Here is a 24,784-nt window from a genome sequence, read left to right as displayed (position 1 = left end):
TCCATTTGCCAACTTCAGGAGACATTCCATCTGGATGTATTTGATAGATTTAAACTGAGTGTTTAAGTTCTGTCAAAGTTATTTTGGGACTGAAATTCAGTGTTAAGTCACATACACATCAGTTTATGTATCACATAATGCCAGATGTAAAATTAAAGATTTGCATAGTAGAGTGCATTACCAATTAATATGTGCATCTAATTTATAAAAAGGACATTGGAATTATTTGATTACAGTGGAGATCTGTTAACATGTATGTGTTGGTACCTAAACATATATGCAAATTTAATTACTGTAATATACTGTACAGTAATGCCTGCAGTGTATTATCTGGTGATAGTAGGTTTATTTAACTCTTACTAAATAATCTTTTTAATTAAAGATGAGTAATTTATGTTAATGACTTGGTTTACTTTCACTGAAAAGATGTGTAGCCATAGCATGCTTTAATTGCTGAACTGCCTCCACTGTTCTAACATAACAGAGATGTATTAATGTGGAAGTAACCTCCATTCATTTATCATTTAACAACCCCACGTGTTAATGGATCTTCCTTGGATCTTATTTGTAATGCTCCTTTCCCTATTGTGGCACTTCTTTTTCTTTTCTTTTCAGAGCATTGTGTCTAACCTGTCTGTTTAAACAGAGAGATGTCTTATATTAAGTTAGATAGATTGAAGAGTTTCCATTGTAGTTTTTAAAAATTTCTGCATTTCTTTCAGTGGTCACCACAATATTGCTAAACAATGCACACGTTGTTGGTTCATAACCACTTTTTTTAAAAACTGTTAACATTTTAATACTGTCAATGTACTTCACCCTCATTTTCATTATAAGATTGAGAAAAATATCCACAAGATATCAACTAATTATCCAATTACACATTAAAAAAATTTATTTAGTACAATGTTGCTTTATTTTTGCCCTACTGATTTACATCTCCAAAGTTCCTTGTAGAATTTGCACATTCTGCTCACATTTACGCTAATATCTGGTTTCAGTCCCAGATATTTGATTGGTTCCCAACTTGTGATCGAAGCTACTTGGACAGACACCTTCCCCAGTGTGCCAGAATTACATAAATAGATTAGAAAATGAATGGACAGGTGGATATAAAAAAAAAAAAAATCAAATCTGATTTCTTTTGTTCCTAAATTAATTGACACATGTCTGTTGTCTTTTCCAGTGCAAATAATAATTTTTTCTAAACTTTTAAATTCTGTTTTTTCTTTTAACCTAGGTTGAAAAAATTATTTGCAACCTGAGACCTGCATTAAAACTCCGGCTACGGTTTATAACCCACATCAGCAAAATGGACCCAACATCTGCTCCACAGTACACTAGTGTATCATCGCCTGCATCACAGTCCAACCAGAGTACAGTCACTGGCGCAATGACAGTATCACAATAACATCCAGCAAATAACGGAAGAGCCAAAGAAGAACATGTTAAGAGTGGCCTGTTCAGTGTCACGTGACTGAGTACTTTAAAAACAGCCCCTTCATCAAAAACAAATGTGGTTGTTCTTTGAAACCAGATGGGATTCTTGAACAGATGATTTTTTGTATTTTTATTATTATAATGTATATTGCAACATTTTCGCTGACTAGGCTTATATCAGTACATCTTCTTAGTAGTTTTCTGTTGTCATAATTGATTATAGATATTTCTTTGTCTTTTTGTGCAATTTTATTGCACATTGTAAATAACAGTGTCCTTCATTTACATTTTTTTTCCTCAACGGTAAAGGTGGAAATAGCTATAATCAAACTGTTAATATGTGACAAATGAAAGGTTTCTAAAAATGTTTAAAACAGAATCATTTTTCTAATTATCATGTAAACAATGGATATGTGCCTTGAAATGGTTAAGATAATATTGACAGTATTGTTTACATTGTTGGCTTTTTTTCCCCAACTGGCATATGATCTTACTAGTTCTTTGTCTTCATGTGGGGTGTTTTTAAATGTATTAATGGTTTTGACAAAGCCAGCATTTGGTTATCACTGACACATCTCCTATTTGCTGTTTTTAAGGAATGTCAAAACACATTGTTGATGGGGGGAAAAAAGAGGTTTTGTACAGATGAACACAAGTTTATGCCTATTTTCCTGTTGATGTAAAGATTCAGTACTGCATTTTTTCAATGTATTGCATTTAGTGTTTTTTTTAGCTTTATAATTTTCATTACATTAGCAAAAGTTATTTGATACAAAATGTACCTTTTCATAAGCAAATGGGAGCCACTGAAATTAGAAGATGGCTGGATTACAGACGCAAGTTCAGTTTTTTACTTCATGGTTCCAGTTGTTTTGAAAGCTTGTTATTATCATTTTGATGGTGTACACTTTTCATGAATATCTGATCTTGTGCACCTACCTCATTTTTAATGGTGATTCTGTGATCATATTGTTTGAGGATTTTCTTTTTTTTTTTTTTTTTACAGCAAGTAGTTTTAAGAACGGGCCAAATCATCATGATTATGAGCACCTTTTGTAATGGTTCCTCTCAACTGATTTGTAGAACTTTAGCATCTTTTAATCAGTATAATGATCGCCAGTGGAGATCTTATTGTACTCACCTCATGGTTCAAATGGCAACTTCAGAACTATCAAACTGGTAGTTTTGCTTTTATGTCTGTCACTCTGTTTTGTATTTGCACATTCCCGCGTGCTTACTAGACACTACATACATTCAAATGATGTGCACAGTTTGCAGCTGGACTAGATCTGTATGTGCTTAGCTGGCCTGGTGGTAACCTACCAACTATTTACAACATCTCACAATTACAGTAAAGGGAGAGATCTTGGCTGAGAAGTGTGTACTCTTTATACTTAATGTTCATGCTCTTGTCCATTTTGGTTGAGTATTTTCCTGATGCTATATTTACATCCTTTTCAAGTCCCAATGACCCTGAATTGGTTTAAGTTTGTTTTAAGAATATTATTTTGTGTTCATCTCATTTTCTGTCTCGTCAGAAAAGTGGAAAAGTTGTTTTCTTATGCCAATCTTTCATTCAAAGTTTATTTTGAAAGTATATGTTTATCAGCCAGTCCAGTTTCATTTAGTATAGAACCTAAAATAACTGGCAAGGCCCAGTTTTTCTCTAGTGGATTGTTACAGATATTAAATGAATGATATCTTAAGTCACTAGAACTATTTTGCAGAAAGAATATAATTGTGAAACAGCTTCACTTATTGTTTAATTGTGAAAGCTTGCCAGATCTCTCCAGCAAAAAGTACTAGCTCAGATGAAATGTGTTTATGGTACAGTAGCATACATATAAACCAGTAACTGTAATAATAATATCATTGTGTATAGAAATAAAGGCAAAACTCCAGTAGTGATGGATACCAGGAGGAGCTTGCCCAAATATCTCACCAACATTATGCATAAAGGTTTGTCGAAAGAAAGAATACTGGTTTGATTTCTTGAGGATACACTATAAACCCTTTTATATCCATGTTTATTGCAAATCTGTGAGTGTGAGCTGGAGTACCCATCTGTTGCTATGAAAAGTGTGAGACTTAATTCGGCAACTTCCACTGAGAATCATGTGTGTGGGTGTGCGCTTGAGTGTGCTATCAGGCACTGACTTTTTGTTCTGTTTCCTGTTTTGAACTTGAAACTTCAATCTGAAGCTTTCTGCATTATGTAAAACAATAATTTTAGTGAACAATTCTTGTTTTTAATAAACAAAGTGATATTATTTTGCCAATACTCTTTATCAGTTCACTTCTATTTAAACCCTGCACCACACAGCCACAATTTTGCCCTCACTTCTTGATTAAAAAGGTTATATAGATGTGACCATTTAATATTGTCAATTACATAATCAAGCATCCTTAAAGCTGTCATTGTAAATAAGTTTTTTTTAATCATTTATTGCAGACCAAATATTATGTAAAATGTAAGTACAATTGTATTTAATCTTTTTTGTATATGCAGTAAATAATTCATGATTGTCAAAACAATTCTTCAAATGATCAGGCAGACTGTACTTATTAAACATCCTTATTTTTTTATTTGCTGTGTTACTTGGCTTCACACAGGAAATTTCATAAGACATAGGGGCATCAGAGTGTATCATAAGTACATTGTAACTAAATGCTTTTCTGTATTCAATATTTGTAGTTTTTTTAACCAAAGGCTGATATTGTTTGCAGGCAGTGTGGTGTAGTGGTTAAGACTTTGTGGGTTCAGATCCTGCTACTGACACACTGTGACCATGAGCATGTCACCTCATCTGTAATGGGAAGTGGAAAAACAAAAGGAAACGTAACTAATTTTATCTCAAATGTTGCAATGTTTATCTCGGTTGACAACATCCTGAATAAAGGTGTCAGTCAAATAAGTAATATTATTAGGTCACTAGAGCTGCTTACCTTTGAATATTCTATACACAATTGTCCATGAGTGAAACATTCCTGCATTGGATCAGTTCCTGCCTTTTTTGCTTTTCCTGGTGACTTGGCTTTTGTTGATGGTATTTGCAGAGCACAATTTTGCACAAAAGTGTATTCTTTTGAACTGAAATGGGCAATCAGTAGGAATAATGGGAAATTTGAGTATGTATTACTATTATTATTAGATATATATGATTTTCATTTGTTTACACCATTCACTCAAGTATTCATTTTCATGTTTTTCATCACTTGCTTGTAGTCCCCCTTTAATGTCTGCTGATGTGAATGTGTATGCAAAGCAGTGCTTGAGTGGATATACACAAGTGCTGGTACACCCCATGTGTTATACTGATGTATTAATGTAAAGAATGAGGAGCACTGGGGCAGAAACTTAGAGCATTGCAGCACGGTTTCTGTGGCTTCTCCATTAGAAATTAAAGCACCACTATCTTAATTAAGACTGATGCTGTGGTATTGTTTAGTTTAAGCACCGCAATTTTTAAAGGTGTTGTTGGGGGGTGGGGGAGTCCCCTTTGATATTCACTTTGGAATTACCAGAACTATGGCTGGAGGTAAATGGAGTAGAATGGATAACCACAAATAAAGGTACTAGAAAACACTTCCAGTACACATGTAAGAGCAAAAAACAGAAGTGCTGGCTCACTTCAAGCAGCAATGCAAAGAATTTTGGAGGGGTTGGCTTCCTTGTTCAAATTAAGCAAATGCACATGTAAATGACTTCTGAGGTCAAGGTTTGGTGATCCCTTTCAAAGTCTGTAGGGGCTATATTGTACACAGGGTGATGGACAAAAGGATTAGGGGCTTACAACTATTAGTCATGTATATAATCGCGGTAAAGATCAGGGGTCTGCTACCCCTACACACCTCCTGTTGCCACTGCATTGCTCTGACTGGTCTTACAGTGGAGGACACCACTTCCTCTTCTATTTTTCTCTCGCATTCACTTTCTGCTTTTAGCAAAACACCTACTCAAAGCACCAGTACTCAAGGTTTGTGGTGTGCTTCCTACCCACTGACCTTTACATCTTCCTTGAGCTTCATTGGTCATTCTCATTTCATTTCGTGTTATAGTTTAGACTCCAAACGTGATCGTATCTCATTTTTGCTATCCAGGGCACGGCCCCTTCTTCAGTCATCTGCCGCCCCCCCCCCCCCCCCCCCTTATTGGTCAAGGCTGCTGTTTGACATTTCATTCATTTCCACTGCATCCTTCATTTGTATAAAGCACACTGTCAGTGCATTCCATGCAAGTTAGCATAATATTACGTTGAAAAAATGTATTGAATATAAAAACATGGGTCAGCTAATTTTCTTTTTTCTATAACGTTATTAAATTTAAAGAGAATCCATCCAAGCATTTATGATATTTTGGAGTATTTAGTTTTTTCTATTGTGGGGGTAGGGTTTACTCCTAAATACTAATATACTGTATCATAATATAATTTCTTAGTGGATGCCTGCTGGCCATTCAGCTTTTTAACTAAATGGGAAAGGGGTGTTTATAGTGAGTGACTGACTGACTGAGTCTCTACTTTGCATGCTTTATATACTGTATATAAAGAGAGAGAGGATTTCATTTAAGTCACTGTTGATTTAGACTGTTTTGCCACTAAACTTCTTTTAACTGATTGTTAATCCTGGATCAATGCAGTCTTGGTGCATTTTAAAATGTAGCATTCTGTTTTTGGTCCATCAGAGAAATAGCACTTGCAGGAGTGGATCTGTTCTGAGACTGGAAGTGCATTTTAAGATATCTGGGATGACTTATTATAATTAGAAATAACATCGCTCTGCTGTATGTACTGATAACAAAAATATTTTTTTAAATAGTTCTTTTTTCATCTTCTTGTTAATAAGGTGAAAAACTGCCCCTTCTTATTTTCCGGTTTGCAAATATTTTGCCCAGTAATGCTAAATAAATTTCAGAATAAGCCGTCTTGACAACTATTTAACACCAAGGCATAAAGCTGAAAAGTTGCCTGGCCTTTAGTTTATTTGTCTCAATGCTTAAGTGCACTTTATGTGAGCGCCTGCCTACCTTGTCCTGTATTTATGTGCTCTCTGCCTTATTTTAGTGATCCATTAAGAAACCCCCTGTACACTCAACTAATTTGAGAAGATCCTCATGAGAGAGAAAAGAGAGAAGCAAGAGCCCAGATGATTGTTTTGCTGTCACATCTCAACTTTTATCTCCATGCTTTGTGAGTACTGAAGTCCTCTGTGGTCATAGTGTGCTGCTACCTTATTTAAGATCCTCTTCTGATTGTGCCTTCTCCTTTATTTTCATGATTACATTCTGATCAGAACCAGTACTTATAAGAATTAATAGTCGGCTGTGTTATCAAAAGGAGATAGCTAACAAAAGAACTAAGCAGAAATGTAAATGGATGGAATTGACTTCACAATAAAACCACTCATTTTAAATCAGATTTTAAAAAAATGAAGCAGTTGATGCATTATGTTATTTTCTTCCTGTTTTAGATTAGCAGTGCATGCAATGTTTTTATACTGAATTTTCACAATTTTACTTCAGTGCCCATTTACACAAAAGGTGTCTTAGTCACTTTACATTAAAAAGGACATCCTAAAGGACAACAGCCAATACAGATATAATTACATAAAACAGAACAGCACATAAAAATCTAAAATTATAAATGAACATAAAACACTCTAACCAGGTAAAAAACTGTTGAATGTTCCTGAACTCTGCAGTTGCCTGATGCTGACTGGGAGGCACTCCATGGTGTTGGAGTTGATGGCTCAAGTTAAGCTCCACACGTTTTATTCCTGTGCTCTGGAACCTCCAAAAGATGAGCATCAGCAGAACAAAGCGTACTGTTTGGCATGTAATGGTTTATCAAAGTGAATAAATAAAAGGAGATTGATCATATAGTGCCTTGAAAGTTAAAAGCTAAATTTTAAAATGAATACTTTTATCAATTGGAAGTCAATGCCATCAGCATAATACTGGGGCTATCATGGAATGAACCTTGGTGCACTCAGAAGACATGCAGCTGAATTTAGTACCATTGGCAGATGGCTTTAGGCGTTATCATGGTGTTGAAACGGCCCTCCTGAAAGTATTCAATGACATCTCTATTATTACTGACTCAGGTGGCGCTGCGGTCATTGTCCTCCTGGACCTGTCCGCTGCCTTTGACACTATTGACCATGAGATACTGCTGATGCGGCTTGAACATCTTGTGGGGCTTAAAGGGGCTGCTCTTAACCAGGTCATATTTAACTGGCAGACACTTTTCAGTGACTTTAAATTCCTCTTTTTCGTCTACTGCTCCTCTTAAATATGCTGTTCCTCAGGGATCCATTTTGGGTCCTATTTTATTCTCTATATACCTTCATCATATTGGAGCGATTTTTAGGAAATGTAACATTTCTTTTCATTGCTATGCTGATGATACTCAGGTTTATATTCCTGTCTGCAACTCTGCAACTCTGCAATAAATCAACTCCACAACTGTCTGTCTGAACTAAGATCCTGGATGGCTAATAATTTTCTTGATCTAAATCAAAATAAAACAGAGGTGCTTATTGTGGATCCATCAGCTAAAGCCCAAATTGGTCTTGGACTTCTCGGCTCTTTCTCTGTCTTTTGCAAACCTCAAGTCCGCAATCTTGGTGTTACCTTTGATAGTAACCTCTCTTTTGAGAAACAAGTAAATTCTGTAGTCAAGAGTTGCTTTTTCCAACTTCGTCTATTAGGTAAGATAAAGTCTTTTTTATCTTCTAGGGATCTTGAGATAGCTACTCATGCGTTTATTTTTTCTCCCTTTGATTACTGCAACTCGCTGTATTCTGGGATTAATAAATCCCTGATACACAGGTTACAGTTGGTCCAAAATGCTGCCGCTCGCTTTCTGGTTGGGGCAAGAAAGTATGACTCTGTTTCTCCTATATTAGCTTCTTTACACTGGCTGCCTGTCAGTTTTCGAAATGATTTTAAAATCTTGCTGCTAGTTTTTAAATCTTTACATGGGCTTGCTCCTGCCTATTTATCCAAACTGTGTGTTATACATCAGCCATCTAGAATGCTTAGATCATCTGGTCAGCTGTCTCTGGTTGTCCCCCGTACCAAGTGTATAACCAAGGGGGACAGGGCTTTTACAGCTGCTGCTCCTCGCCTGTGGAACTCTTTACCTCATCACATAAAAGAGTCGTCTACAATTGAACTGTTTAAAACAAGATTAAAGACTCATTTCTATTCACTTGCATTCTATGACCTTCAGTAATACTGATGGTTTCCTCTTTGTGATTATATGACATTACTTCTATTTTTTTATGTATATAACATTACTTCTATTTATTATGTATTTTATTTTATGTTCATATATTTTATTTCTATTTATGTTTTATGTTGTTTTGTTTTTCTTTTATTCTATTATTGTAAAGCACTTTGGCCACAGCATTACTATGTTGTTTTAAATATGCTATATAAATAAATTGACATTGACATTGATTTTCAGACCACTATATTAAGCAAATGAGAAAGGACAAAAACATTAATTAGTGTTTTAACAGCAGCAAAGCTAAGAATGAGGTTGTGTGGTTTTACTCTAAAGTAGAGAGAAGCAGATAATAATAATTTTTAGCATTTATATAGCGCTTTTCTCACTACTCAAAGCGCTTAGCAATTGCAGGTTAAGGGCTTGCTGAAGGGCCCAACCGAGCAGAGTCCCTTTTGGCATTTTACGGGATTCGAACCGGCAACCTTCCAATTGCCAGTGCAGATCCCTAGCATCAGAGCCACCACTCCACCTAGATGTACAACTGATAGCTATTTGTGCATGAAAACAAAGTGTAAAATTAAATACCACTCCTAGTTTGCATACTAATAAGCTAAAATTAATTTTATCATTACCTACCATTATGTAAATTTCTGATAGGGCTTTCACCATAGATTCACTATTTTACTAAAATTATAGTATAGTAATAAAAAGTTTCTCAATATTTTTTTTAGGTGACAACTAATGTAATAATGTTAATAATCATACAATAGGGTATCCTTACCTAAGAAACTCTTTCTTGCACATCACCTAGCATTAAAAGAGAGGAACATTCTGTACTACATAAATTATGGATTCATTCACTGTTTCAGATTTAGCTTGAGAGAGGTCCCTTCAGTTTGTAGATTTTGCCTTCAGGATTTTCCTCTTCTGCATGTCAAATTGCCGCCACCCCTGTTGCCAAAACAGATCGTCAAGCTGTCAGTTCAAGTAGCTGAAATGACCACAAAGTTGCATGGTGACATATGCGTGTCCACACCTGATGCCTGAGTGTGCTGCCTTTACAAACAGCGGTGCAATGGGCTGAGCAAACCTCAGGATAAATATTTAATAAACAAAAAATGTCTGATTGCGCAAGTAACAAATTACGTTTAATTATTTGGCTGATGCTTTTACCCAAGGCAATTTACAATAGTTTTGATACAATTGGTTACAATTCTTTTGGTTTTCCATTTGGGATGAAGTGACCTGCTTATGGTCACACGGTGTCAGTAGTGAGATTTGAACCCACAACTTCAGGGTTTGAAGTCCAGAACTTTAACCACTACACCACACTGCGTACCTGTTAAATATGATGTAACGTTCCTTTTATTCATTCATTTTTCAGATAAACGCACTTATCAAGAGCAGGGACACAGAGAAGTTGGAGCCTAACTCAGCAAGCATAGGGCACAAGTCTGAAACATTCCAGGATGTCAGGCCATTTCAGGGTGAACACAAACACACACATCAGAGCCAATTTAGTGTTGGCAACCCACCTGACTAGCATGTTCTTCAAAACAGTTACACCAATCTTAGGACACATCAATATTATGCTATGCACAGCTTTTCTAACTTGTTTAAAAATAAGAAACTGTTTATAAGCAGACAATAAGCAGACTAGCAATAAAAAAAAAGTTTACTGTCATTTCATAGCAGAACTTATATACTATTTCATAATTGCATTGTTGTATACATATTGTTGTGAGATTTAGGTTATACTTTAACTTTGTATGATGAACAATTTATGAAATGTGACTTAGGATATGATGTCAATATGTAGCAGTATAATGTTCTCACATTTTTACCTGGTTCTATACATAACACACTTTTAAATGCAAAAAATCTAAACTTATTCAAGAGAAAATTTTGTTGATGGAGTTGGAAAGTACAACAAAATCAGTGATGTCATTCTTATTCATAAAGTAATTTGTATACATAATATGGAATTGAAAATCTGCATTATGAGTGATATTCCTCAAAGGAAGTATATAGACAAGAAATCAGATGGGACCTGATATCCATCCTTGAGGTGTTCACCACAGCAAACCTGTGCACTTGCAGATTATGAATTATTCACAGCGATTAATTGAGGCGATTTGACAAATATAAGGCATGTCATTTCAGGGTAGTGCCCGGGATTCCTACACATGATGCCAAGCAGTGTAGCAGCAGCTGATGGTTGACAGATGAATGCAGCTTAAAGAGCCAGAAAAAGCAGAAAAGAACAAGACCTGAGCCCTCATGTATAAATGGTGCATACACACAAACATGTTGTGTACTCCCATTTCCACACTCAAATCGTGATGTATAAAACCTAAACTTGGCATAAAGCCACACACATTTTCACCTTAGCTCAGTCCCTGGCGTACGCAAGTTCTCTGCTCGGTTTTACAAACTGGCAGTACCCAGCGTCAAAGCAGTACAACTGTTCCAGTGTGGTTTCCCTTTCTTTTTTAGATCCACATCCCCGACATGGCTTTATTATATACACTTAAATTAACTGTATATTGTTTATTAGTTTAAGGCATCGGATTGAAATTAACCTGTAACAATATAATGGTCCACGGAATAGCCAAAATAATCCAAATACCATAGCTGCTTTTGCGTTGTTACTCTCACTGCACCTTCTTCTTCTTTCAGCTGCTTCCGTTAGGGGTTGCCACAGCGGATCATATTTTCCCATATTACTCTCACTGCACCACTTGGGAGTATTTATATCACTGTATGCGAGTGTGGAATCACAGCTCTACAGCAGCTGATAGGAAAGAGAATTATCGGTATACAGCATCAAGCACACGCTGCCTCAGCTATGCTGTCTGTTGAACTGCTCTCATATGACAGACGCTTCAGAACCTTTCCTGTACTGACCTCGCAGCTCAGTAACAGTTTCATCCCAAGAACTATAAAACACACTCAATCAGTCCATCAAGTGCTCCTTGTAGAACTGTTTGTACTTATTTGTACAATTACCTCACTGTAAACTTGCGATACAGTTATAATATTGCACAACCTGCGCCACTTTATAAAGCACGTATTTACGTATGATGACGATATCATTTTTAAGATGAAATGCAGTAAAATATGTTTATTACTGTATATTATACAGAAAAATTTTACTTCATTTAAATAATCTATATGGTTAATAATTAAACATGTATGGACATAGTGTCGTAGCACTAGCAACGAGATGGTGCTCCATTCACGGATTGTTCCTACCTCATGCTGTATTGCTGGGGCTGGCGCAACACTGAAAGGATAGATGGATAGAATAATTAAACACGTACTACAAAGATATTTCAATGTTCCTTAAAAGTTTTGAAGAATCAGCATTCTCAGCTTACAGATGGCTTAACGTCTGTTACAGAGCTGATTGTGTGACGATTGGGTATTTGGAGAAAGAAAAGGAAGGACAGGAATTGGAGGTTAGTACGTTTGAAAGAGACAATACTGCTGCAGTAAATTATTTCATCGAATTTTTGCGCATGACGCAGCAAGCATCTTGCGGGAGGCAGGAACAATCTCTGGACAGGGCGCCAGCTCGTCACTATCATTGCGCCACCGTGTTCCCATGTTTAATAACATGCTTTCATTCCTATCATCATGAAAATTATATCAAGTATGCATTTCAGTATTTTAATTATTCAGAGAGCTGTAATATCACGAATGTAATGGATGGTAAATTAAACGATTTTAAGATGAAGTTTATGATCTACTTTAATGACAAAATAAACTACGTGATTAAAGTGGAAATTTTGAGATTAAAGTTGACATTTCGTGCTTCCAACCCACTGTGTCCCTTTTTTTTTTTTTCTTTTCTCTGTACCCTAATAACACTGGTCTACAAAAAAATATTTTTTGTTTGCTCCTGGGAACTTCAGAGGAGGTCTTTAAGTTTTTTACACTGATTTCATATATGAAATCGGAATTAAGCTAGCATGTCAGGTTTTTGAAATACACATCATTGACGTTTTGACACTTTTGAATATCAATATATCAACACAATATCTGGAGTTTGGACTATATCCCACCAAAATTGTTTTGATGAGTTTATTCTGAAAACAAACCAGAAGACGATACCAGAGACACGTTAAAGTATATTTGTCAATTTACCTCAATATAAAAGTGAGGTCAGCGTACTCCAAAACGTTTGAGGCACTCGCTTTTGCACTTGCACTGCACATCCGTCTCTCTTTGCAGGAACCAACAGTAGTCTCTCATCATGCTTTGAGTAAATTTTCCCCAATATCGGTATTCCATCACCTTTTATCTTGGTGAAATCTTTCCCCATACTCATCGCTGACATTGCCCAGATTTGGTGAAAAATAGTCGAGATGAGAATGTAATACATCTTCAGGAACATTCTGGCTGCCATAAGCTGATACGCTTTCAGCAGGTTCTCCACAAGCTCAGCATAATTCTCTGTTCTGTGACTGGCAAGAAAAATCTGGACAACCTGCACGAATGCTTCCCATGCTGCTGATTCAGTGGGCTTCAGTTTCCTTTTGAATCTTCAAGCATCAGTTCATGGATTTCAGGAACAACAAAAACACCTTCTTTAATTTTATCTTCACTTTTCTCAAGACCAAACTTATTTCTTAAATGCTGAAAAGCATCGCCGTTTCTGTCCATCGCCTTGACAGAATTTTCAAAGTAATGGTGAATCTAACGAACGAAATGTCCTGAAATGCAGTGTTATGTTTAACAGTAAAACCACTACCTACTGCAGTGTCGTGTCTGCGTTGTGTCATTATGCTTTAGAGTCATATAAGACTTGGTAATCTGCAACAAATTTTTTTTCTGTTAATTAAAAATTAATAATTAAAAAAAAATTAAAGGTAAACAACTCAAAGTTGTTAGTAATGTGTGGCAAAATCATTTATCTCAATGGCATCCCTAGTGGAATTACTGATATTTATCAAAATGGTTATCCGCCTTTACTGTCCAGTCACCCTAGTGTCCAAGACCTGGAACATCAGCTAAAAAACGGGACAAGCTGGACAAAAACGGTTTTCAGATTTGGAGTCAACAAGTGAAACCTGTTAAATTAAAAGAGACAGACTCCCAGTAGCAAAATGCTTGTTGACCAGTGTAAGCTTTCATATGACACTCAGATGGTGGGCTATGACCCGCCTTTTTACAGCGACTTTGATATCTGACAACTTCTTTTTTTATTTCAGGCACTGTGCGACTTTGTGAACTTGAGCTTTCAAGTTTCTCCATCACTCTGTCACTCGATCAACTTCCTTTTATTGTTTATACCACTGTTCAAACCAACATATAGTACGTTTTTCTTTGCCTCCACTTGGTATTCGCTGAAATTCTTCTATTCCCCCCGTGCTTTTGCCATTGCCTTTTCACAGAACGCTGAGCTTAAGGGCTATTTATATTGATTTGCATATTCAAAGAGGCGTAATTCTGGGAGGAGTTTGGGGAGTGGCAGCAGGCGCGTGCATGTGCGTTACTTTTCATGCTGACCGGGATTTATGGAGCAGAAGAACGTGGAAGTTGGCTAACACACAGATTTATGCATCTGGATTTTTTGTGTGTACGAACATTTCAGTTTTTGTCCGTACACCATGTTATAGTGTGAATTCTACGCACAGCGTTATGCATGAGGCCCCTGGAGTCATGGTTCAACAGCAGATTCTTCAGGCCCTGCCTGGCCTGCACTAAAACAGTCTTGCCTTTCAAACTCCAAACTGAAGATGCTCAAAAAGATTTCTGATAGACAAGAAATGCAGTAATGAGTTTGCAACACATTTTTCCAAAATATTAGAAAGGTAACGAAAATGAGAGGCAGGACAATAACAAGCAAAATCAGAAATATCCAGAATTGTTTTTTTTAAGTAATGGCAAAATAACTGCAGTTTTGAAACTATTAGGTACAACCCCAGATGTAAGTGACATATTGACCGAATAAAAAATGTAAAGGATTAAGAGACATCAAGTTAGACTTCAGAAACAAAGACCTTAACTAGACAGTTTTAGACTGAACAATGTTTAAATGAGAGAAAGATGGAAGTGATTGGCCAAGTATCATCATTAGATGATCATTTTGATCCAGTAGCTACAAGTTATAAAGTGTTAATTTTAAATTTTAATAAGCGGGGAATGTATAAGATTTTAGAGGAGAAAGAAGATTGTTTATTGTGAAGTTTAAAAAGCAAGAATTTGATTTATTTGCTGAAATGCTGTAAGTCCAGAACTGTAATTAGTTTCAGCAAGTTATAAACTCTTCCTGCACACTTTTATTTTATCTCTCCTGAGAGAGAGAGAGAGAGGTTAGGAGCAGACACTGATACAGCGCATTGCTGAACCCACCACATGACAAACCAACTCAGGATCCCAGATTAGGACCCAAGTGCAGCTGCAATGAGTGACACCTCAGATGCAATGGAACAGTGTGAGGTTTTTTTATGGTGGCTGGAGTGCCAATTCTGCCACCAACCACCAGGTTTTTCCCTGCAGGTTGGAGGGCCTACATGCAGGGCTGGATGCAGATTAATGTCATACCCAATTGCAGGTTAAGGGTGTTTACGGGATTTGAACCGGCAGCCTTCCAATTGCCAGTGCAGATCCCTAGCCTCAGAGCCACCACTCTGCCCATAATCTCTCTTAAAATGCTTGTGAATTTCCAAGTTAGTAGAACCCCAGAATGTTAGAGCTTTATGTGTTTCTGACTTGATTAAATTGATGCTTTTTTTGTGAAGCAAGAGACTATCTAGAATGCCTTCTAATAATAGATTTAGCAGGTGCAGTTATGTCTGATATGGCCCATAAAGACTCATTCAAGGCCCTGAATTACATCCGTACACTGAAGGAAATGTGAGTTTCTGATTAGGTGAAAGTCGAATGAAGCTTTTGTAACAGACCCCGGGGAAAATCTTCTAGATAGATAGATAGATACTTTATTAATCCCAAGGGGAATTTCACATTTCTATGACTGAAAAGAAACAAATTTATCTAATGGTTTAGGAAGCAGGACATGGATTTCACCCTGTACCAGACAAGCATTCATCAGAAATAGTTACAGCGGATATATTAATTTTTCTTGGGTTTAAAAAAAAAAGTCCTATTTTACAGCTTTGCAGAAATCATTTCTTTAAGCAGAAGAACCCTTTGTTTTGCAGTGCTTGTTAATGTGTGACATCTACAATAACAACATTTCTTTATATATCACATTCTCATATAAACAGTGTAGCTCAAAGTGCTTAATAAGATGTCAAAGTTTCAACAAAAGAAAAACAAATAAGATAGATTATTAATGAATAAGTAACAAAGAAAAAAACAAATAAAACAATCTTAACATAAATATCAAGTAGAAGAGTAGTGTCCTTACATACAGTGTCATGATGCAAGTCTATAAGAATGAGTCCAGTGATAAGGTCAGATGGCCAGGAGGACAGAAATGAACAAAAAAAAATCGGCAGGAGTTCCAAGGCCAAAAGACCACCCAGCCCCTACTGGACATTCTACCTAACATAAATGTTTTTAAGTCATTCCTCTTTGTTTCTAGGCTTCATATGAGAGGATTTGCTGAAGTTGGACAGCTGGGGCACCTGCCTCCATTCCAGCTTCACAGCCCAGTGTCTTAATCAGGTAGCGGTCAAACAAAACGCCACCACAGAAGAACCTAAAGAGACGGCAGAGAAGAGTGGACATTAGTAAAGCTTGCAGATTCCTGAAGAATGTAAGTCTGTGCCCATATAGTCTATAAGGAGTACAACTAAAATGTAGCTACGAGAAAGAGAAATTAAAATAATGGGTTTTAGCAGTGGGTTTTAAAATGTTCCACAGTGTTCACTGGGCAAATTTCTATTGATAAAGTATTCCAGATTTTAGGTTTTATACACAATTTGTAATATTTTAAAGTGAATTTTAAATGACACACGTAGCCAGTGAGATGTGCTAAGATTTTCTTTTTCTGGTTAAAATTCAGGCTTCTGTATTCTGCACTAATTGTAGCCGATTGATATCTTTAATAGGTAGTCCTGTTAGGAGTGTGTTACAGTAATCTAGCTGACTCCAAACAAAAGCGCAAAAGTTTCCATTAAAGAGCTCTAACTTTTGTCACATTCATTAAGTGAAAAAATGCGGTCCTCACAATCTGGTTAATCTACGATATAAAGTATAGGCCAGAGTCGGTGAGTACCCCTAAATTCTTTACTTCCGCCTTGATCTTTTAAGGGATGAGGTTTACTTGTAATGCCCTTGCTGTATCCATGTTTGCCAATCATTAAGATTTCTATTTTTTTCTTTATTTAATTTGAGAAAGTTACTACTCATCCATTCAAAAGGTATTGGATCAGACAGCCAAGAGTATTATGGTCATCAGACACCATAGATAAATAAAGCTGTGTGTCATCTGTGTCGTTTTGGTAGTTCACATTGTACTTTGAGATAATCTGACCTACAGTAATAGAAGAATGTAGATTGAAAAGAGCAGCAGACCCAGAATAGATCCTTGTGGTACACCATATACAATATCATGGATCTCTGTAGTACAATCACCCCAACTAACAAAGGATTTTGTACCTGCTAAATAAGATTGAAACTAAGATGCTGCCAGAGAAGCCCACCCACTGTCTAAGCCGATTTATAAGAATACAGTGGTCTATGGTGTCAAATGCTGCACTCAGGTCTAAGAGAATAAGAACAGATTTTTGTCCTCTGTCTGCATTACCTCACAAATCATTTACTACTTTAACCAGTGCTGTTTCTATTCACATAATCATTGAGATGCTTAATTACTGCCTTTTCTAGAATTGTACTGAAGAAAGGCAGGTTAGAAGTTAGTCTAAAAGTGTCAAAGACAGATGAGTCAAAATTATTTTTCTTCAGCAGGGCTTTAACAACTGCAGTCATTAGACCGTCAGGGAGACCCCTGTATCTAATGATGAGTTCACAATGTCAAGTACGCTATCAATAAGGACATCAGAGACTTCTTTGAAAAAGCCTGTTGGTACTCAGTCAAGCATACAGGTGGAGAGTTTCAGCTGAGACATTATTCTACGTAGTTTGGGACAATCTAATCCAGTGAAAGAATTTAACTTGCTTTAAAGGGCATGCTGAAATTCAATTGAATTAACTTTGAGGGGATGTAGTATATTATTTCCAATAAAAGAACCTTGGAGATTCCCTGTGTAACAACATCTATATACTCGAAACACGTGAAAGCTCCAAAACTGCCATCTTTACAGTTTAATCGGCTCGGAAAGTCAAGGGGCTGTGGGCTGGAGGGATGGTCAACTTTCTTGCTGTGTGAATGCATATGTGGAACTCAGAAATCCAGGAAGGAGGAGGACTGCTTGCTGGACAAAATATCAAAATCTGACTGGAGGAATCAACAGGGGATCAAAGGGAGAGCAAATTAGGATCTGGTGGTATTTGAGGACAAGAGAAAACAGAGGAGCGGCAGTCCCCCAACTGGACAGATCAACGTCCAGGTAACAAGCTGATGAATTAAAATCCGGCTGATCATAATTGAGTAGGGGAAGATATGAAAGCATGCCAAGCAGCCCAGACCATTTTCTTTGAGTGTGAAAGACAGCTGCTGATGGTGAATGGAGGACATCTGGACATGATCAACCCCCCTGGTGTGTCACAACTCTGGCTGTCATCACTGATTAACTTTGCTTATTCCTGGTCTTGCTGGTGTTCCACACAACACCCACAGCAAAATTGCTCATTTATTCTTCTTACGTTACGTGGTTCCAGGAAAAAACGGAAATCCAAGGAAATTACATTGATTGGTCCTTTAACCCTGTATTTCCCAGCTGATGGTCCATGAACTGGTACCAGTCTATGGAAATCAGTGAATTCCCAGTTCATGTGTTTTAGCCAATGTGAACACTTTTTAGATGACATCTCAAATGAAAAATTACATCATTTTCTGTTTGGATGCTCAGAGCTCCAAGGAGGACAATCCTCCACCCCGCTCTACTATCCAATATTGATAAATCTGGACACTCGAAACTTGAAGGAAGACCTTTGCTATTCGGAGCTCTGACGTGGAATTTCCCCTTCCCATTTCAGTACATTCTCATGGGTTTCCAGTCGGACAATTCAGAGAAATGTGAGGTCAAATTTAATTTGTTATGTGGACTGCAAAAAGGGCATTTAAAAGATCTTTTTTTTTTTTGTGGAAATAAAGAAAAAAAAATATTAAGTGTTTATCACTTCACTCTAAATGCATGCAAATGCAAACGATAAAAACTGGCATTTCAGGCTGACCAGCTTATGTATTTTATTTTAAACAACTGACTGTATGACAGTATGTCATAATTCAGACAATTAGTAAATCTATAAGCTTGAAACCACAAGGGGGAACGGGGGAACTCCCAAAACACACACACAACAAAGGCCATAAGAACACAGCCCACAACCCAGGCTTTGATCCAATGTTAGTAAATACGGGTGTAGAATCTGTGCTAAGATATAAATACAGTCCTAGGGGAACTGGGCCAGGTACAAGCCACTGTAGCTACAGGGTGTAGCCACAGCAATACGGTGGAAAAGCATAAAAGAAGCAGGCAGCAGTCACGAGTCTCAGACCATACTTCTCTGTTCTACTTTATTCCCTTTACCCAGGAATATATAAATAAATGCTTCAGTGTCTGCATAGATCAACATGATGATCAGTTAAACAGTGGTGCAAGCCAATTTCCTCTGCAGAACAATAGTGTGAACACATTTACTTTGGTTCAACAATAGTATTGTCATTTATCAAGAAGTACCTGATTAGAAACCAATGTCCCCAGAACTCGTTCATTTTCAAAGGCAGCAGGCAGTTCTGTATCACCATATTGTGTGTGGAGGAGATACTAATCAAAGCAGTGTGATTATTCAAAGCAGGTAAATATTTGTGCCCTGTAGATAGCCATCAACAATAACCTGTAGCAGAATGTTACAGGAATTTTGCCTTTTCTTTAACACACTGAATGAATTCTAGCCCATTACAAGAGCATGGCATGATGGGTAATGTATGGAAGTGGAGGATGCTACCCAGAAGAAGAGGGTACTTTTCTAGTTGAATAAAGAAGGTTAACTGCTTGAATCACAGTGTCAGATTCATGTCTGTTCTGTTGCCGAATACAACAATCCTCACAGGTGGCGCAGTGGTAGTGCTGCTGCTTTGCAGTAAGGAGACTGTGGAAGATTGTGGGTTCGCTTCCCGGTTCCTCCCTGTGTGGATACCGCTTTGAGTACTGAGAAAAGCGCTATATAAATGTAATGAATTATTATTATTATTAACAGAGTATCAGCACTTATGTATTTCCAATTCAGGCACTCGGGTTCAGATCAGGTCAGGTTGGGGAGCATGCACTTGTTGCTGCACCCACCACATGATTAGATAGCTCAGGATCCTGGTTGGCAACCCCCCAGACAGACACGCAGTCCAGTCCCACTTTTCGGAAATGCTATCTGCCGCAGCCAGGTCTTGTGTGGCCTGGTCCAGCCACTTGGGTCATCAATAATGAGGATCCTGTGACCCGGATCGCCCTCAGGGAATCATGCCACATGGCCGTAGTGCCGTCACTGATGCTCCCTCACAATGCAGGTAATGTGCCTCATTCGGGACTCCGTGAGCAACCACTCATTCGACACAAAGTCAAACCAGCGGTACCCTAGGATTCTCAGAAGAGACTCTGTACCAAAGGAGTCCAGTCTTCATCTCAGGTCACTGGATAGCATCCACGTCTCACAACCACGTAGCAAGACAGGAAGCACCAGGACTCTAAAGACTTGGAGCTTCGTTCTTTTGCATAGATATCTGGAGAGCCACACACCCTTTTCCAGCAACCTCATGATCCCCCCCATGCTCTCCCAATCCATCTGCTGACTTCATAAGAAGAGTCCCCAGAGACTTGAATGTCACTGCCGAGTTAACTAAACTTCTCAACAAGGTCGACTCTCCGCAGACAGACACAGTGCTGATGACATAAGTGGTTGTTAAATGTCCATGTGTAGCTGGTCCTCAGTCTGCCACTCTGTGTTGTGGAGAAATTATAAGGACCACACTGATGTCCTGTCACATTTCTGTTTGTATTTTATGCACAGAGGTTGGAATAAGATGATCCAAACAATATATATATAATTATACAATCAGCCTGCCATCATTAATCCCTGTGACGTGTGAGTCTCTGTCTTGCACCCCAAAACACGAGACTGAGTCTCAGTACTTTAGGAAAACCAACTTTATTCAGCGTGAAACAGGAACAGCACGGTTAATTACTGTAACGGGATCTACCGCTCTCCTATACAGAGACACAGCAGTCGGGCAGGGTCGGGGCCAAGCTAGTGGCCGAGTAATCCTGTTCCCTGCCTTTACAATGTTCCTTGCGTCACCCATCGACGGCAGGTGCTCATAGTGCAACCGCAATCTTTTTGGATTTGTTTTCGCAGCGAGCTGCTCCTGCACTGAGAGCCCGCGGATGCCCCAGCAACTAATAGACTATCTTACATTGATGCAGCGATCGCACATTGGGACGCTCTTTGGCGTGTTGTTCCATTGGGGTGGAGTTTAGAAACCTTACAATGTAATTGAAAAACCAGCCTGCCATCATTAATCTCTTCTCTTCTCAGCCAAGCTTGCCATGACAGAGCAACATATTAAAATTACATTTTACAAAAGCAACCAACAAAAAACACACCTTTAGATCAAGTATAATACGTATTTACAGTACATACAAAAGCCCATCTGAATGTGATACAAAAACACGTAATCGGACAACCTGACATTTATCACGGCCTGTAAACACACAAGATTGGAAAGAAAAAGGGGAGGCGAATTACAATTAAACTGCTAAATAAATATCATGAAGAAAATACAAGAAATATCATCTTATTCATTACATTCAAACAACAGTAAAAATAAATGGGGGCTAGCGCTTTACATACTGCCACTCTGCCAAACTTGCCGCCACTGAGGAGAGGGTGCACAAAGAGCTCAAGCAGTGAAACAACGGGCAAAGGTCAACCGTAAATAAAAGAATATAGGATAAAATCATTTTTAATAATTTTATCACAAACTAAATTTAATATATTTAAAAAATGAGACATTTGGGAGTAAATTAAATGAATTATATAAAACCCCGTTACAAAGACGCATGAGGCGGCACTTTGAAGCAGTGCCCAGTGGGTAGCAAGGCATACCAATGCGCAGGTATTAAAGGGTGTTTGTATTTTTTTTTGTATTCCTCCCATCCAAGGAAATAAAACGCATTTAAGACGCTGCCTTCCAGGCCTACCAAGGTATCATTGAAGACGTGATTTATGACTTCCTTCCTGAATTTGCCTCTATTTCTTCATGGTTTCATTTTTAAGGGGTGGAGTCAGTAGAAGTAAATGCCAACCTTGCCTATTGTATCGCTCATCTCCGAGCGAGCGGACAGCAGCCACTTCAGAGCAGGGGACGATCCGAATAGGTGCCCCCTCGGCTCATCGGTTTGTAAGTATTGCAGGGTCATTCTGAAGTCCGATATTTAGGGAAAATTTATAGTGGCTTTCATTTAAAAAGTTTAATAAAGGTGCAAAAGGAATTGGCCGATCATAACGTTCAAAAGCAAGTTTTCTAAGCTATGTGACTATCTACACGTGGAATGTGTTACTACACATTTGCTTCCGGCAGACCTCAGATTAAGTCCACACTTAAAAATGTTAAAACTATGTGGGAGCAGCAGTGGTGTCTCGTACCTGAGAGCGGTGCATGCGTGACTTACGGCAGTGAGACCACGGTGGTTCAAGGGTCGTTCAACAAACCTCTTGTGACTCTTAACAACTGCTTTTAAAATACAATTTAAAAAATCATGCGTTTTGGTATGATGGGCCAATTTGGTGACATAAAGCGGTCACTGATAAAGCTCATCCATCTTCTGTACACTTTGGGATGGTTGGGGGTTGGCAGGAACAGACCTGGTTGGTTGATCAGAGTGAACATCCTCACAAAAGTAAATTTTAGTAAAGGAGAAACAGAATCAGGGAGAACTTGCAAACTTCATAGGCTCATACAGGCACGGCCCATGTGCTAGTCAACATGCAACACTTCGCCAGCATCCTTGACTGTTTCTACCTACTAACCTTTTAGCATTGATGATAAGGTGGTAGCACTGATCCTCCGTGATTATCGGGATCAGGCCACTGGCATGAAGATATATCCCTGCTCGCTGTTCATGGCAGGGGTTCCTTACAGCTGATTGTCTTCCAGAACCCACCCAGGTGCCCATTTCTGCTGAGATTTGTTTTTTCAGAGCCCCACTGCCTGTCCTGCGTTAGAGACATGAGGTGCACCAGAGCCAAGGCTCGAGGGTCCATCAGATCTCGCGTGATTCTTCATATTGAAACCCAGGCCCCTCTCCTGACCTCTAATAGGAATGTTGCATTCACATTTGCCTCATCAGGCTGCCTGTCATTTCTTCTGATTGAATCCCCCTGTCCTCACTTTGGTCGATGTTCTCGGTTTGACTAAATTAGCTTAGGTGTGCTTCCTGGGCCTGTGGTGGTCACAGCCAATAGAGAGGCACATGAGGACAAGTCAAACAGAACTTGTTGAAGGAAGTTGGGGTACTCAATGACAAATATTGGGTGAGGGTGGGCTGTGCACAATTGGCAAGTTGGGGTAGTGGGGCTGAACCTTAGAGTTTGTGCAGGTGGACAAAGCACACACCAGAAGAGCTGTACCGAGTGATCCTGAGCCTTGAATGTCACTTTGGATAAAAAGGGATCTGCGTGCTGAGCATGGCCACCGGGGGTAGTGCTCATCATGGTAAGAACAGGCACAGGGCAGGAGGCTCCTTCAGCTTCATTGTCAGTCGCCATTTGAACTGAGCAGCGTGTGGATGTCATGTGGAAAGCAACAGGAGTTCCAGAAGGAGATGAAAATGAAAAGGAGAGAACATAAGAAGATGAGGGGAGCAGCGCACTCAACAGGCAGCTGCTGATGGGAATTGAAACTGGACCAGGACAACCGTGAAGGCGACTGCTGGTGTAATACACTGGTGGCTAAAATGGACACATCTATAAAGAACAAATAAATGTTGGATTATTATTAATCACTTTCTTTGCAAAACAAATACCAGACTGTACGACCCTTCAGCCATGTCTATGAAGCCAAGTGCCTCCATTCATCTGTCCTTCTATGAGATGATCAGACTGAACCCTGGAGCATATCCCAGCAGTGCTGGGCACAAGGTGGGCATCACTGTAGACAAATAATGAAAGCAAACCAGCTGATGCAATATGTGAGGTCTCCTCTAGTGTGTCTCCTTGTCAGCCATTTCCTTCACCATCAGGCTGGAGTGGAGCCCCTTGTGTGTCTCTGCTTAGTCCCAGCCCATCTGCCCTTACTGTCCACGTCTACATGGGTGTAGTTCTGTGTGTTCTGCTTCTGCCTTAACTGATAATGTCTGTGCTGCTCTGCAGTTCTGAACCAAATGTGCAGGGCGCTATATGAAATCATGCTGACTGTGCGGTACTGTTTTATCTTGTACCCTAGTAATACTATTTAAACTATAAACAGCTGCATAATGATGCCCACTTTGAAAGACGCTATATCAAATGTTGCTATCGTTGTAGCGCTGCTACATAAAGATAATATGTTTTCTGCTGTCGGTCGGGTGTTGTGGGGAACATTCTTACAGCCAGAGATTGACAGCGGTGCCCCAGAGGTGGAACTTCCGGTTTTACTGTATTTTTCGGGGAGTGATTTGCATAAAGTGCGCCGTTTTAAAGAGAGAAGGGGAAGAGGAGGAAAAAGACAAAAAAGAGCATCGGATAAGTAAAAACAGATCAGCTACTGCATGGGCCATGTAAGAAGTCTAGGAGCTCCTACAGTCCTCTCAGAAGGTGGAAGGTCTTCTTTTGATCGGGGAATCGAACGTTCCGCTAATTCCTACGGACTCGGGTGAGCTATTTCAAAGGACTTACTATATTGTATCATGGCGCAAGACTGACTCTATGTCTTTTATGACGAAGAGGTGATTGTGCTTGTAGTTCGCAATTTTCAGGACTCCTCGTTTGGCCTGCCGGCAGTTGCGGGGCAGAACAGTGGACAACTGTGGATCTATTTATCATCT

The 24,784-nt window shown here is 38.6% G+C and overlaps 2 protein-coding genes across 3 annotated transcripts in view; both read left to right on the top strand.

Annotated features, from left to right (window-relative positions):
* The window catches only part of med23 (mediator complex subunit 23), a 204,369-nt gene extending 200,341 nt beyond the window's left edge, over positions 1 to 4,028 (top strand). For both annotated transcript variants that reach the window (XM_028797943.2, XM_028797942.2), the window contains one exon: positions 1,241 to 4,028. In XM_028797943.2, the coding sequence (XP_028653776.1) occupies positions 1,241 to 1,411 (171 nt within the window). In that variant the 3' untranslated portion in view covers positions 1,412 to 4,028. The remainder of the gene's footprint in view (positions 1 to 1,240) is intronic.
* The window catches only part of LOC114647575 (solute carrier family 35 member D3), a 1,087,183-nt gene that overhangs the window by 428,940 nt on the left and 633,459 nt on the right, over positions 1 to 24,784 (top strand). The window lies entirely within an intron of this gene.

The sequence above is a fragment of the Erpetoichthys calabaricus genome, chromosome 3 (genome assembly GCF_900747795.2).
Source record: "Erpetoichthys calabaricus chromosome 3, fErpCal1.3, whole genome shotgun sequence".
Lineage (NCBI taxonomy): Eukaryota > Metazoa > Chordata > Cladistia > Polypteriformes > Polypteridae > Erpetoichthys > Erpetoichthys calabaricus.
The sequence above is the reverse complement of the archived record's forward strand: the minus strand, read 5'-3'. Positions and strand labels throughout refer to the sequence as shown.